Here is a 16077-nt window from a genome sequence, read left to right on the forward strand (position 1 = left end):
CCCCCGTGTACGCTGAGGTCAGCGGCCGGAGGGGGGACAACGTCACCCTGCCGTGCATCCTGAGAATCAAACCCAGCCGCTACAGAGTGAAATGGACAAAGCTTGAGCCGGGACACGTGGGGCCAGAGAATATCATCATGATATCGAACGCCCTCGCCTTCAAGCCATACGGCCATCTTGGACCGCGGGCCTCTCTTCGAAAGGCTCACACCATGGACGCCTCGCTGCAGCTGAGCCGTCTGGAGCTGGACGACGGGGGGGCGTATCGCTGTGAGCTCGTGAACGGCATCGAGGACGAGAGCGTGGAGGTCACGCTGACGATTGAAGGTAACTGGAGCAATGAGACCAGGGACTCCAGGAGCTGGAGGGAGGTGGATGGGTTGAATTTGTCGACTGGTTTAAAATACGTGTGAAAAAGTTCCCACCAAAGGATCTGTCTCGATCGCCCCCTGGTGGCTCAAAGAGGTTTCTGTCAGTCCTTCTCACACTGATGTTTGTTTACTTTTATTAGTTTATGATATAAATCTGGGGTGAAAAGTCACGCCTGACATCTGAGACTGCCTCGTGATGGTTGTGTATCAACCTGACCATCTTTAAACCCAGTCTGCTGTTCCCACACCCACACAGAGGGCGAGGAGCTCCTCAGGGCGGAGGGTTTGTGTTTGTTATACCCGTCTTTAATGGAAGACACAACTGACAAGATGGCTCCCATGTGTAGGTGTGGTGTTCCCATATCAGAGCGAGAGCGGACGCTACAGATTCACTTTCTATGAAGCCATGGAGGCGTGTGCTGCGCAGGACGGCTCGCTGGCCACGTACACCCAGCTCTACAGAGGTACTGCACCAGCCACCATCACACTGCACTGTCTGCATCTCCCATGAGTCAGCATGTCTCCTCCTGCAGCCTGGACGGACGGCCTGGACTGGTGCAATGCGGGTTGGCTCCACGATGGAACCGTTCGATACCCCATCATCGACCCCCGACCTGCCTGCGGAGGAGAGCTGCTCTCCGGGATTCGCACCTACGGACCAAAGGACAAACATCACGATCGGTTCGACGCCTTCTGCTTCACCTCGCAGACGTCCGGTGAGTGGACGAGTCTTTTCTCATCTTGAGACGTTTCCTCACATTTATGCTCTAAAGTTTTTCTATCTTTGGTTCCAGAGGTAAAAATCTCTAAATAGAGGTTTTTATCATCAGCCAGAATATTGTTAGATCCAAGCTACGAGAATGTAAAACGATATCGTGTTCTCCTGGAGAATCCTCAAGGCTCACATGATATCAACTGTGTCTTGAGAAAATCTTGTCAAGGAGAAGCACTACGTTACCCACAATCCTCCAGTGCAGTCTGTTGTTCACCACAACCTCGAAATTCATGTTGCCTACGATCAGATCAAAATCAGAAACTCACATTTTCATCAAACTGGTGTTCCTGTGGTGACACAGTGTGTGTGTGCAGCATCAGTGTGACCTTTAGCAGCAGATGTGCGACAGTGGGACAGAGAGTAGGTTGACTGAGGACAATACATCAGCTGGTGAGACATTTGAAAACAAAGTCATCAGCGGGAAAATACTTGGCTCCGTCCACTGGAGACAAAAAACTGAGAAAAGAGCTGGAGGTTTGTTTGTTTGTTGGTTTGTTTGTTTGTTTGTTTGTTTGTTTCTAAGCAATATTCAACAAAAACATCTTCATGGATGTGATATGGGTCAGAGAACAAGTTAATTAGTCCAAGAGCTAAAGTGTAAATGGTTCTTTGACCGATGCCACATCCTGATTGAGATGCTGATCTGTCCTTGTCCCACAGGCTCTGTCTTCTACGTCCCAGGCTCCTTCTCCTTCCAGCAGGCCGCTCATGCGTGTCAACACCAGGGGGCGGAGCTGGCGTTGGTCGGCCATCTTTACTCCACCTGGCACTTCCAAAGCTACGATCAGTGCGACGGCGGCTGGCTGAGCGACGGGAGCGTACGCTTCCCCATCAGCACCCCCCGCGGGCGCTGCGGGGGCAGCCCCGAGGCGGGGGTGCGCTCATTCGGATTCCCTGACAAGACGACGCATCTTTACGGAGCCTATTGCTATAGGTAGCCTCGAGTAACATCTAACTTCTCACTGTCAACAAGCGCAGATTGATTTCACGATGTTCTTTCCAGGCACAGCCAAAGCAACCGGTTTGAATCAAAGCTCGTTCAGGCTTCCTGTACGTACAAAGAGAGAAGCGTCCTGTCACTTCCCACAACGTCCATTCCTCCGTTCGGTTGGCAGAGTTGTTTATCCATACTTCCACTAGTGGGCAGCACAGAGTCAGTTTCCGTAAATGTATCTAACGTTGAGGATGAATGAACCAGTTTTCCTGAATCATCTCACGTTATCACAACACGTAGTTTTCTTCTCACACGTGAGATCAGGCCACACCTCTTCTCTTCAACTAACAACTAACTCATAAATGTCTTTGAATGACACACGAGCACCAAAGCAAGAAATCTCTGACGCAACAGACAACAATTGAAGTCAGACGTATGTGGATTTACATTTTCTACATTTAAGAAATGTCATTAAACATAAATGAAGTCATTGTGTTCATCCTTCTTTTCTGTGATTCATTTAAAACAAGGGGAGACGTCATGGTGGACACAGGTAAACACCCACGTGTGATTCCATCTGAGGAAACACTCCCTGGAGGTCGGTGCAAACAGACGCACTGTGGTTTAAACACCAGCTTCTGTGGATTACTGAAATGAATCATCCTTTTCTTAACCTGTGATAAATACAAACCTGCTTCTTCTCTGCTTGTTTGTCTCTTCGTGACCCGAAGCTGCTTCCTCTGATGTCAAACTGTCAACTAATCACATGTCCTTTCATTTATTCAATAAAGACATGTCCACATTTCACAGATTTGCTAATACAAATATTTGTGAAGTTTTTACAAGTTACAATCAGGTTCTGTTTTTTAGACTCATAAAGTCACTTTGACCTCTGAACTTTGAAATCTAGTCGAATCATCAAGTGATCATTTGTACCAAATATGAAGAAGTTCCCTCCAGTCGCTCTAGAGAGAATTCTTGAGATATCTTGATCACTACATGGGACGGACGGACAAACTGAAAACATAACAACTCCAGCCACTAGGTGGCGCCAACACAGAGGCAGATTTAAAGGGATCAGACATCGTTAGTTAAGAGTCATGAGATCATGTTAGAAATACGACAACTTTTATACAGTTAAATCCAACATGTGACAAGAGCTAAAACTCCCACGAGATTATAAAATTACATTTAATTCTCTACTTTCACTGGATTAATTTCTACTGTATTACTCGTACCTGTAAAAAGCTTGTGTTCATTATAGATGTAATTATTCTCATCTGCTTTGTACAACCTGTATATTACAGCACTTCTTTTACAAGTAGATAAACGACTAGAAAATGTAATTACCACTACCACACTTTATTCTTGTAATATAAAATACTTTTTACTTGTTAATTTACAACTTTATTCTTGTTTAACTACATTATAAAATCTCTGCTTGAGGTTTCTTTAAAATGAGAGATTATTTTATAACTAGATGCAGAAACTGGGCTGGAAAGAAAACGGGACGAGGAGAAGATGTCGTATTTAACAGAAGAAAGAAAAGGAGGTTTTTACACATTCCACTTAATGTCTAAAAAACAGTGGCTCTGCTTTCTCCGTGGCTGCACCCACGACCTCCACGACCTCCTCGACCTCCTCGACCTCCATCACCTCCATGACCTCCTGGTGCTGGTGAGGCGGGGATGTGACCTCTTCCTCTTCCACTGAGCGGGCTGGAGGGACATCAAGTACACAATCAGGTTTTTTGTGTGTTGATGGCTGCTGCCTGTGTGCAGAGAAGTTACCTGAGTGGTTGTGACGTCTGAACGTTTTCAATTCAAACACTTACGTGGCGAGCAGGTGATCAGAGGCTCCTCCCACTGGCCGCCGGGCAGGCACTTGATCACCGGATTCAGCTTCTGAACCAAACCCTCCTCACAGTAGTACCGCACCTTGGTGTTGGTCTCGAAACGCGAACGCTTCTTCCCAAACACCTTCGCGTGGGGAACCTGCGGGGGCTCGCCACACGAGGCTGTCGGGTGGAGACAAGATGGAGACATGATCACGAGATCGAACACAAGGCCTGCTCCAGAGAAGGTGCAGCTCCATCAGGTGAACTCACAGACTCCCTTCTTGCAGGTGTAGGACAGGTGGTAGTTGCACGGCACGTCGCTCCACTGGCCGCCGTCGTGCCACACCATCACCGCACAGTCCTCTCCGGACAGGAAGTAGCTGTCGGGCTGGCCTCGGTACCAGTTCTCATAGAGCTGACACAGAGAGCCGATCAAATCAAGGTCACATGATCGTACTGAGCTGTGAATCCCTACGATCAGTGACTGGACACATCGTCCGTCTTCACGGTCGAGACGAACAGAGACACTCACCAGGGGGCTACTGTCCGACCAGCGGAAGTCTCCCTCGATGGTTCTGTCGTTCAGTCCGATCCACTGGTATTCTCTGTATTTGTCTAAATGAACATCAGAAGAATAACAAGAAAATAAAACAGGGGTCTCTGTATCAAAGAAATGTACGATATACTATATAGATATATAGATATATAGATATATAGATATATCTATATAAATATACTGTGTAAGGAGTCAAAACAGTTCAGTCTGAATCCAAACTGAGATTTTTGTTGTGTAAAATGAACTAAACTCAATATTCTGTTTCTTTTGTTTGTCTTATTTTTGCACTGGTTTATTTTCCCATTCATGTGAGTGGGCGGACTGGTCTCAGGCCTTCACAGCCGGTTGTACTGGGAGATACTGGAACGAGTCGATGGACAGAAACAACGTGAACCTGAACTCAGTCTGAACGAAGCTGTTGTTTGCAGTGTGAGTCTCGGTCTGAACGCTCCGTGGCCGCCGCCCGCACGGGGAGACTCCAGCGCCACCAGAGGAATGTCAGATAAGAGTCCTGTCGCCTCGGAGCCAGACCAAACACCCACCGGGGCGCGTGCTTCAGAGCAAGGGGATGATTGAAGACATGAAAAGAAGCTGTTGTGTCTTGTCTGGAGCCATTTGAGAGGCGTCGTTGTAATAACAATCTCATCACCCGGGAGCGTCTGGATCAGGAAAACATGGACGCTGTGAAAACATGAGCTGTTTGTGTGTTTACAGAGTTTAAACCAGTGAATCTGCAGGATAGTGAAGAGCAGAGAGAACGGATCCAGAGTGACAGGCAGATCGATCTCTTAAAACCTGCATGTGAATCATAAAAATGAGTCATGAAGCGCAATGAGTCAGTTAATAGGAATCATGTCAGTCTGCGTTATAACTGATCCAGGATCTGATTTGATTGATTGACTGAAATGATTGTTTAAAGGTTGCCATCCAACTACAGATGTTCAATGTCAGAGGAAGCTGGAAAACTTTGTCAAAAAGTTCAAAGTGGTTGATTGTTTGATAAAGTTTTATATTACTCTAAAGCTCTAAAGTTAGTTTGTTAACACGTCACTAAAATGAATCCTCGGCTGTCGTCTTCTCTCTCGTCAAAACAAAGATGGACGACGCGTCTCCACTTCCTGCCTCTTTCCAGAAACGAGGCCCAACTATCTCAGATACGAAGGCGGCCATCTTGTGCGTTTGGAGTCAGAATCTGGATGATGTTGCTTCCAGTTCTGCTGCTTTGTTTCTTCTCTGCTGTTTCACACTTTACCGTTTATGTATTCTTGCTCCTCGGGGGTCATGAGGGAGATCAGGTGTCCCCCGCACATCCGACAGTGCTGCTCCGCCGCCTCCCAGCTCTGCCTCTTGACAAAGTGCTGGTAACAGAAGCTCTGGAACTTCTCCCAGCCCGGCTCACACTCCTCCAGGTCTGAGACACAGAGGAGGACAAGAGGAGTCAGTACCCAGGTCTTCTTTAAACCATGTGCGTCTCCTCTGTCGGTGGATCTGCTCCTTGATACCTGTCTGGCACAAATCTCCTCCGTAAGCGGGAAGACAGAGACACCTCCTTGATTCACCCTCAACACAAGTGCCTCCATTTAAACAAGGGTTCTCCAGGCAGGAGTCTGCAGGAGAACAGGAGGAGGTTAAATAACAGGACTTTATCACTTGCTTTCATTAAGTATGATCTAATTAGGATCTCACATCCTCAATCAATTGTCTTAAAATTCCTAAGGAACACTGTAAAAAGATGAAAGAAGGAAATCCAACACTAAATAATGTTTCCAGGCATTGTATGATTTCTTCTCAGCCAATCAAAACATCGGCGAAGCCTCAAAACGTAGTTTCACTCATGTAAAACCTTTTTAATCATATAGAAAACAGTTTAAAGTTTTCTCTTTCAGGATATGGTATCATATGTTTTAAATAACATGAGTCCTGACCCAAAACAATCAATGTTCCTCCAAAAAACCTAAAACATTTTGGAAAGGAAAACGCTTGAACTCAAAAGAAACTCCAGCAGATGGCGCTGTCACATCAGGAGTGCGGCTGAGACTGTGCTACAGTTTCTTTTTCTGTGACGAGTGAAATCTGTTTATAACAATATTAGTTTATGATTAAATCTATCACAGTGACTTTTTTTAAATAGCTTGAAAGAAATAGGATGGATTTCATGTTCACACGTCAAACAATATAAAGGTCAAATGAGACGAGTCAGCTATTCTATTTCTATTCAACTTTAGGTTTTGCTCTTTTAGTGTAATTCACTCAATCATTAATGTTAATAATAGTGTTATGCAGATCTATACATACAGACGTGCTTGTTTTCCTGTCTGAACTTTATAAAACTTTGACCCTAACATTGAACGCTTACTGTCGTTGCTTGTTGTTCATTTCACAGCAATAATCTTCTGTATTTTGCGTGATTTCCACAAAATGTTGTGTTTTTTTTCTTTTGAATCGTCTTGACAAAGTGAGTATTTCACCAAACTAAGACCGTTTGTGTTTGGACATGAATAGAAATTGTTGTATTTCTGTTAAATGTGTGGATATTGAAACGCTTCTTATGAAACACGGAGGAGATTCCAGCTGTGAGCTCAGGTTGAATTGTTCTGTGAGTATTTATTAGAGAAGCTAATCTCTCTGTAGTGCTGAGTCATCACTCAGTAAATCCCTCTCCTGCCTGGGCCTTTTCAGAGCTGCTGCTTCCAGCTTCTGGATTCAGGCACCTGAGACGGCTGCTGCTCTCACAGCAGGAGCTCCTGCTCCCACGGCCTCCTGCTCCTGGTGAACCTCTGGGTTCCCGGTGGCGGCAGCGGTCACATCACGAGCGTCGGTGCTGAGAGTCGAGTTGTCCTCGTCCTCAGCTGGACGCCATGTCAATTTTTCTACGGAGGTCTCTGTTGTGCCGGTCTCTCTCTCACCTGCCTCCAATCCACCTTCTGCTGAATATACAATGTTCAGTTATTTCCCAAAACACACAACTGAACATTTTAGACAAAAGTTTGTCACGTAACTGAGTCAATAAATTTCTTCTCTTAACATGGGGAGTCAGGCGTGAACTCAGTGAAGGACTCAGTGATCTGGATCTGGATCAGGATTCTTTTCTACTTTATTTCACATTGTGAGATACGACTTTCTCTTTGTTTTCTAAGTTTCATTGATTTCTCAGAGAACAATTCATAGATGTTAAAAGAGTGAGTAAACATCAGGATGTAGTGAACTTACATGTGGTTTCATGAAGAGGTTTGATCTGAGGTCAAGTCACTAGAACCTGTTTTAAACTCACCGGTGACGCTGCCTGTGTTGACCTCTGCTGTGACCTCATCGCTGTCCTCAGCGCTGTATTCTCTGTCGGAGAGAGAGTCCTGTGGTGTGGAGGTGGAGGAGGAGGAGGAGGAGAGGGAGGTGGAGGAGAAGGAGGAGGAGGAGGAGGAGGCCTCTGGCTCCCAGCCGGGCGTCAGGGTCAGATGAGGGATCCGTGGGCCTCTTACATCTGGACGAGCAGGCGCCTCAGTTCCCTCAGTTCCCTCAGAGGCCTGGTCTGTTGTGGCGGTCGGGTTGGTCACCAGACGTTCTGGTCTGATCTCCGGGTTTCCTCCCGATGATTCACCTGACCCCTCTGTCTCGTCTCCTCCCCCCCCCACAGGGTCACTGTCTGTGATGCTTTGCAATGTGCTGAGAAACACTTCCTGGCTTTCTTGTACATCCTGCAGCTCACCATGTTCCTGGATGTCCTCCAGAGGTCCAGCCCCAGAGGAAGCGTTGCTCTCAGGTATGAAGGGGATAACCTCTGGGGAGCTGGACTCCACCGACGGGGGAGCGGGGGTTCCGGACGTGAACAGAGCGATGGGATCGTGGGAACAAGCACATGATGCAGGAGCTTCAGTGGAGTCGTCTGTGACTGGGATGACTTCCTCTGTTGGGAGTTCAGTGGGATGGACGTGTCCACTCTGCTCGACCGGATCGGCCTCCTCTGAAGACGATCCCTCGTCCGCTCGGTCGATCGCGGTGGACGACTCCATCGTTACAGCTGAGCGTTCTTCAGGAGGATCCGAACCTGTCAGGAAAACAGACCATCACAATCGATTTAGTCTTTTCTGAAGCATTTGCGTTTGAAAATGGAAAAACTGCAGCCGGCAAAATCTTCATGCATAGAAACCTTGTGCACTCCGATGAATTCAAGGTTTCTATTAATCAATTCACAGGAGGAGATAAAATTGACTCGAGCAGTGAGTGAAAGTGAGGAAGCAGTGTGAGGAGCAGAGCTGAAGCTGGAGAGCAGGAGATCTGAGTGCAAGCGGAGCTAAGAGAAGTACAAGGGGCTATTTGAGTGTGAGCAACCTTCTGGCACAGTGTCACTGGCAACAGGACCTGGAGAATCTCCCAGACACTGTGACCACAACACGATGAAAGTTCTGTGTAACTCACCTGAACCAGTCGTAGGCCCCAGTTCAGAGAGGGTGGAGGTGTCCATGCCGGTGGAACTCTGGGTCACTGGGTCTCGTGTCTCCTCCTCCAGAGGAAGCCTCTCGTCTCCACGCTGCGTCACAGGTGGTGCAGTGGAGTGACCTTCTGTTTCCTCAGTGTGGAGAGAAGTCGTCTCTACTGATTCCTCCTCATTGCTACCGGGGCTCGTCTCTTCTGGTGGCACAGAAACTACGTAAGCGAGACTCGAGTGGACCAGCTCAGTTCCAGAGACATGTTCCAAGTGGACATGTGGAGTGTGGTCCTCCTGGAACGTGGGACGCTCCCCCCCCTGGTGCACAGCTGTTGAACTGCTGAGCAGCTCCTCTGCGACCGCTCCAGATGTTGCAGTAGCACTTTGTGTTTCCAGGGTTTGATTCTCTTGGTTGTTCTCTGCAGTACGAGTCTCTGAGGGGTCTCTGCTCCCTGACTCCGTCCCCTCAGCTGTGGGGACAGTGGAGTCTTCATCAGTGGTCACTGTGCCCACAGCACTTGAAGAAGCATGAGGGTCTTCATGATCAGTCCGTGGGTGCTGGGCAGGTGCTGGGTGATAGGACTCTGGGTAGCCGGCCTTCTTGACAGGCTCCCAGGTGTCTTCTCTGGGAGCGGGCTGCTGAAGCTCGGGCTGGGGAGTGAAGTTCTGATGAAGGTCGACAGGGAGCAGCGGCTCCTTGTCGTAACACAGGGTTTGGGACGGAGCCTCCTCAGGGAGGTGTTTGACAGACCTGACCGTGAGGGCGTGCTGCAGCTCCTCGTTCACCTCGACTGTCACGTCCAGACTCTCTGGCTCCTGAGCGCCGTCCGTTAAGAAGTCAATGTCTTCTGGCTCAGTAGCCAGGAAATCCTGAGTCGATTGGGTATAAGGTCCCGTGTCCCCTGGAAGAAGGAGCACATCGTTACTTACAATGTCCAAGATCTCACTGGACCGATTCCGAACACTGCTAAACTGAGCCAGTAACAAGCAGTCGATCCCAGTGATTCTGGTTTGAGGCCCTGGTGATGACACAATTCTCTCCACTCAGGAAATTTATCTTTATACAAGAACTCTTATTCCTGTTGAGCTGAGTGAGGAACCGTCCACGCAACTGTTGTGAGCCAAAAACCACTCTGAGCCTCCCTGAGGACCACCATCTCCTCCGGCCCTCCAGGTTTTAATTAACATATTTGAGTACGTATTCATTTGATGAGTGCAGGTAGACTCCGCCCACCTAAGTGATGACAACAGGACGCATGTCAGACTAAATCAAATGAAACTATGGAACAACCACGTGGAGCTTGGTTCAGACCCTCAGACGGGAAACAACCTCCTCATGAGTAAGAAACGTTCACCAAGCTCCAGATGTTCACTAAACATCGTTTGGGGGATAAAGTGGAATTGAACATCTCCAGACTGGGAGCCACTGGTTCATGGAGCAGCAGATCTGAGGGAAGCAGGCAGCTCTCTTACTTCTGAAGCAGTAGACATCGTGTCGGGTGTGCTCCTCGGGGAAGCCGGTCTGGTTGCTGTAGCGGTAGACGGTTCTGACCCCGGGTTCACCACCTCCACAGCGCTCTCTAGGGGTCACGATGGGGTAGCGCACACTGCTGTCTGCCAGCCACCCCGGACTGCAGTGGTTCAGTCCATCGTTCCAGGCTGCATAGAGCTGAGCTGTGGCGGCGAGCTCCGCCCCCTGACTCAGGCAGTAGGCCTTGGCCTCCCGGAAGGTGAAACGCTGGGGGGCGGAGCCATGGATCACCTCACCTGTACATGAGGATACAGGTGGTTGGTTTTTATGAAATTCAGATTCATGGATTCCTGGATTCAGTCTGCATTCACTCTCGAGTGGAAACAGGTTTGACCAGCTCTGACGGGCGGTGATGGAACCGAGACACTCAGGTGAACGGGCTAATTTGGCAAAGAGAGAGAGCGCCTGATGGGGCGTTCGAGATGTCGACCATGGGAACAAAGTCCTTTTTAGCAGGTTTACCCACATTTTAAACTTCTGGCTCATTGTATCTATGAGTGGTGTCTTTACTCATTTATATGAACTGATATTATTGCATCTGAGAATCTCATGAGTGGAAGGAAGTGAACAAAGCTTCAGGTGGTAAAGTGACTTTGAGTTTTCTAACCCTCAGTATTCTCCACATAGCAGTAGGTGTCATACAGCTCATCCGGCTCGACCAGGCCATAGCTCCTCACTCCTGGAAGTCCGTCCATGTCCCCGAAGCAGCCCTCTCTGGGCATCTGGATGGGATATCTGCAGGAGGAGATGACACTGAAACTCCAAGTACCAGTTCATGAAACGCAGCATCTTCTACATATCACTTGTTTCTGGGCCAGTGTCCGTCGGGTCCTCACCTCACTGAGCCGTCTGAGAGCCAGCCTGCGTCACACTGCTCGTAGCCGCTGTGGTAGGCGGCCAGGAGCTGCTCCGGCGTGGCCATCTCAGCTCCAATCCCCCCACAGGCCTCTTTGGCGAGCTGGAAGGTGAAGGCGTAGCGACTGGAGGCGTCGCGATAATGGAACACTACCCCTGAAAAAACCCACATCAAGCTCCGGTGTGAGGTGTTGAAGAACTGTCAACTTCACAGGTAGAGACCTAGATCCTCTGCAGGGTCAAGTGCTCTTGATATGAAGTGTGTGTATTTATTTTACAGCATGTCAATCATGACTTAATCAATCAATCAAATTGGATTTGTAGAACTCATATTCACTTATAGATTATTTATCCACCGCACTGTGCCTGGTTGTTTGATCTGTCTGGTTCTGACCTTTGACCTTGACGTGAGCCACGTCGTCAGCGTCCTCCAGGCCCTGTGTGACCTCACAGCGGTAGAAGCCCGTGTCATTCTGCCTCAGGCTCTCCAGCCGCAGGGTGAGGTCGGCGGGGGACGAGGCGTAGTGGAGCAGCGAGGCCCGGTCTCTGTAGGCCTCGCTGACTCTCACCCGGTCCCCGCGGGCCACCAGGATCTCCGTCTCACGGCCGTGGGTCAGCACACTCCATTTCACCCGGGGCAGAGAGAGCACCGCGTGGCGGCCGTTGGTGGAGGGGGAGGGCGGAGGGTGGGCCAGGGACACCAGGCAGGGCAGCGTCAGAGAGCCGCCCAGGACAGCCAGCACGGGGGGGGTGGATGGGATGGTCACGTGGAGAAGCTTTGAATCATCTGAAGAGAGGCCGGCTTTAAGGTAACAGCTGCTTCTCAGGAAATATGCACACACACACATAAACTGTTGTGACGTGGAGGTGGGGGTGCACATGCATACCTGAGTCGTGGTGGGGGGTGGAGGAGGCCGGCGGGATGAGGACGGCACACAGCAGCACCGGGAGAAGCACATCCAGCCTGTGGGGGAAAGACAAGAGGAACTGGGTCCTTGAATCGTTTAAAGCGTTCGCTCACATCCCCTCCGTCACCTTTGACCTTGGAAATAAAACCCGGTCATTTGTAAATCCAGCTCAACGTTGGACCAAGTTTCAAAATGTTTCATATACAAAAATAAATGTCTGTGAATCTCAACGAGCAGCAGATCAACATCAGACAGAAACTATGACTCCCTCACAGTAAACTACAAAACTATGACAGTGACAAGTGAAACCGTCCCACACACAATCCTACACAATCCTACACAATCCTACACAATCCTACACAACCCAGGTGTGAAGCCAATAAGATGAAGGGACCTGGAGACACGTGAGAACCAGACGGACCTGACGTCTCAACTGCCTCTGAAAAGTCAGAGCCAGTGAGGCCGTATCGGCAAGTCTATGTTAAATAGGTGACTGTGTGTGTGTGTGTGTGTGTGTGTGTGTGTGTGTGTGTGTGTGTGCAGACAGACAGATGGACTCCTGTGTCCTTGCAGCTTTGTCCCTGCTGTGATTCAGACTCAGGAGGAGTGTGAGCTGAATCCTGATCCCTGCAGAACTCCCTGTGGTCGGACTGAAGCTGCTTTATCACCGACACCAAATCAAAACTGGATTAATTACAAAAATCACTTGAATATTTCTTGTGGCTGAATTTGAGGCTTTGAACACAGAGAAGCTTTGTGGTGTGAAGTCTGCTGTCATCTCATTGTGTAGAGATGTCAAGGGAAGCACAGACACACAAACACACACATTATATGACATCACAATGTCACTTCTGAATACTTCACACAGAGCATCTGAGACAAAGCCAGTGAAGCGAGAGCTGAGGCTCAATACTGAAGATCAACTGAACGTCTTCATGGTTCCTCAACTGAAGAATATTAATCAGATGTGTGGAGCCAAGACTGAACAAAGTTTACAGATTATAAAGCTGGTGTGAATTAACTTCCTGTTGATTTACCAGAGCAACCAGAGCAGCTTCAGTTCCCCGAAGGCAAACTGGAGATACAACCTTCAGGAGGACAAACCCACAAACACAATGTCTCCGAGAAGGTAAATGTCAACGTGTCAACATCCCGTCACACTCACATCAAGGACATGGTCATAAAAGAGAGAGAGAGAGACAGGGAGAGGGAGAGGGTGGGGGGGGGGGGGAGAGGATGAATCCCAGGCAACATCACAAGTGGCTGAATAGTCCATGACTTCACCTTGAGGGGCCAATGGAGAGGTTGTTTGACTCCGTTTGCCAGGAAGGGTCATTTGAGGCTGAGGCTGGGGGGGGGATGGGGTGAGGGTGGGGGTGGGGGGGACTACATTCTTAAAGGACTGCACCAGCTTTGTGAGAGTTTGGCCCGTTTGTCACTTCCCCCGGTGGCTCGGTGGTTCTCACAGATTGGTTCCTTCTCTCTCTCGGGTCGGAGCATCGAACTCTTTCCATCGTCTCGTGAACCGTCCGGTGGAGCTTGGATTTTTTTTATGGTGCTAAATTGACACTTTTAAAATGGTTCTGATGCCAGAACCGATATTTTTCCTCAAAGGACTTTTAACAACAGGAATGGGTTATTTACTGCAAAGGAGAATTTGAAGTTTAGATTTGATATACTTACTGTTAACGGTCCAAAGTAAAGTTATCTTAAAAACACAAATTTACTTAACAAAATCACACGATTAATAAAACCTGAACCAACGACAATAATTGACCGATAAACAACAGTTTCAGTTGCAAACACAGCAAAAGACTCCAAACTCATGAATGGTCTTCACAGTGCCAGGGCCGGGGCCGAGGGAGCCTGGGGCCAGGGGAGTCCGGGGCCGGGGGAGCCCGGGGCCCATGGGCACCCCGGCTGACGAGCTGGTCGGGGGAACACGAGTCCCTCATGTGAAATACATACACACAATTATACCGTTTAGTTATAAATCGTCCGAATCCAGCTGACACACCCACTCACGATCACAACCCCAGCCCTGCTAGCCCCTCCTCCATCACACCAGACCCACATCGCGCCACCTCGGACGACTTGGTCTGCCCATCTCCAGGGGCAACTGCCTCCCCCCCCCCCCACAACCCCCACCAACCGGTTCCCCTTCCTCCTGCTCAACTGCCCCCCCCCCCCCCCCCCTCCCCCTCACAGGAAGCGAGGAGCAGCCGGGGAGGGCTGGAAGCAAAGAAGAAGAGAATGGAGGAGGCTCCGACTCCCACTCCTCCGCCTGATAGGATCTCCTGAGGGAGAGTCTCAGCTCCAACCCTCAGAATCAAGCTGTTTGCAAATCAACCGAGTTTATCTCCAATATTCAGCAGGAAACTTTGAAATTTGAAGGATTCTGAACAGAGTTTTGTGGATTTGTTACAGCAGCAGGTGTTCAGGTTCAGGAAGCAGAGGATCATGGGAGATCAGAGTCAACACATTAATAAACATACTTTGCTTTTTACACAAAGCCCGACAGAGTAAATCACCACATCCGTCTGCAGGGGGCGCTGCTGCTCAGTAACAGTTACAGTATGGTGCTGCTTTAAACTTCTTCAGCAGCAGTTTCTTATTTGCCGTCAGCTGTTGGACAAACTTTTAATCTTACAACCAACCGGCAGAGGTTGACACAAGTCGCCTGGAGACTGTGGCCTGCAGCTGACTCATGGAATATTCAGAGATGTGTAATTTCATTATCATTATTATTATTTCTGAGGAGAAATCATTACATATGACCAGCTCACATCAGTTCTTAAAGACATTTGCCTGAATTTACAAAAGTGGGAGATGTTGTTTTATCGGTTGTCTCCTCCCAGAGAACAGATTCTGATCTGCTGATGAATCTCTTATTTGTTACTTTGAAATATAAATTCTAACATTATTACTCATGTCCAACATTACACTCCAGTTCGCTTCACTATTAGTTCCTGTCTCATTAAACCCATTCTATTTTCTGTTATTTCTATCACTGGTTCTGCATTTACTCTCTTTATTTCTTCAGTTTCACTTCTTACACACTTTATATTATATTTTCATTTTCCTTTGGTTTAATTCTCGGTGACTGTTGAGAAGCTGGAACGAGAGTCTCACAGCGCTGATCCTCTGAGAACATGGAGCTCGTTTCACTTACTTCATCTTCATCTTCATCAACTCTCCGTTCCCTCAAGTTGTCGCTCCGGAGTCCGGTCGGGTCCTGGTCCTGTGTCGAGGTCCTGGTCGGGGTCCGGGTCCTGGTCCTGTGTCGGGGTCCTGGTCGGGGTCCTGGTCGGGGTTCGGGTCCGGGTCTTGTCCTCAAGGAGCCGCTCTCTGCCGCTGTGGAGAAAACACACTGATCCGAGAGAAGCAGAGACCCGCGACCAGGAGGAGAGGAGGTGAAGAGATCCTCTTCCTCCTCCCTCTCCTGATGATGATGATGATGATGAAGGACGCAGACCAGCACCTCCTCATCCTCATGATGATGAGGATGATGATGATGATGAGAATGATGATGATGATGATGAAGGACACAGACCAGCACATCCTCATCCTCTGCCTGACGATGAAGGACACAGACCAGCACCTCCTCATCCTCATGATGATGATGATGATGATGATGATGATGAGGATGAGGATGAGGATGATGATGATGATGATGATGATGATGATGATGATGATGATGATGATGATGATGATGATGATGATGATGATGATGATGAAGGACGCAGACCAGCACATCCTCATCCTCCTCCTGATGATGAAGGACACACTGAGGGGAACATTATTTATTTATTTTTTACTTTATTTATGAACCAAATCAGTATAAAATGCATTTATTAGCATTTTCTCACAATTACCTTGGACCAAAC

The 16077-nt window shown here is 48.5% G+C and overlaps 2 protein-coding genes across 2 annotated transcripts in view; one reads left to right on the top strand and one right to left on the bottom strand.

The window, feature by feature from the left end:
• The window catches only part of hapln2 (hyaluronan and proteoglycan link protein 2), a 4336-nt gene extending 1449 nt beyond the window's left edge, over positions 1-2887 (top strand). Inside the window, exons 3-6 of the mRNA XM_062400176.1 lie at positions 1-327; positions 719-835; positions 905-1087; positions 1807-2887. The exon at positions 1-327 is cut by the window's left edge and continues 30 nt beyond it. Coding sequence (XP_062256160.1) covers positions 1-327; positions 719-835; positions 905-1087; positions 1807-2084 — 905 coding nt within the window. The 3' untranslated portion in view covers positions 2085-2887. The remainder of the gene's footprint in view (positions 328-718; positions 836-904; positions 1088-1806) is intronic.
• Positions 2888-3191: 304 nt separating this feature from the next.
• bcan (brevican) lies at positions 3192-15528 on the bottom strand. Its single transcript, XM_062400175.1, is given in 16 exon segments — positions 3192-3657; positions 3659-3798; positions 3915-4097; positions 4188-4332; positions 4450-4532; positions 5726-5884; positions 5976-6080; positions 7185-7400; positions 7745-8515; positions 8887-9798; positions 10370-10663; positions 11035-11162; positions 11264-11438; positions 11677-12069; positions 12170-12246; positions 15363-15528. Coding segments are annotated over 16 exon segments (3819 nt in total). The 5' UTR covers positions 15380-15528; the 3' UTR covers positions 3192-3636.
• Between the last annotated feature and the right edge of the window lie 549 nt (positions 15529-16077).

Source organism: Platichthys flesus, chromosome 11 (genome assembly GCF_949316205.1).
Source record: "Platichthys flesus chromosome 11, fPlaFle2.1, whole genome shotgun sequence".
NCBI classification, from domain to species: domain Eukaryota; kingdom Metazoa; phylum Chordata; class Actinopteri; order Pleuronectiformes; family Pleuronectidae; genus Platichthys; species Platichthys flesus.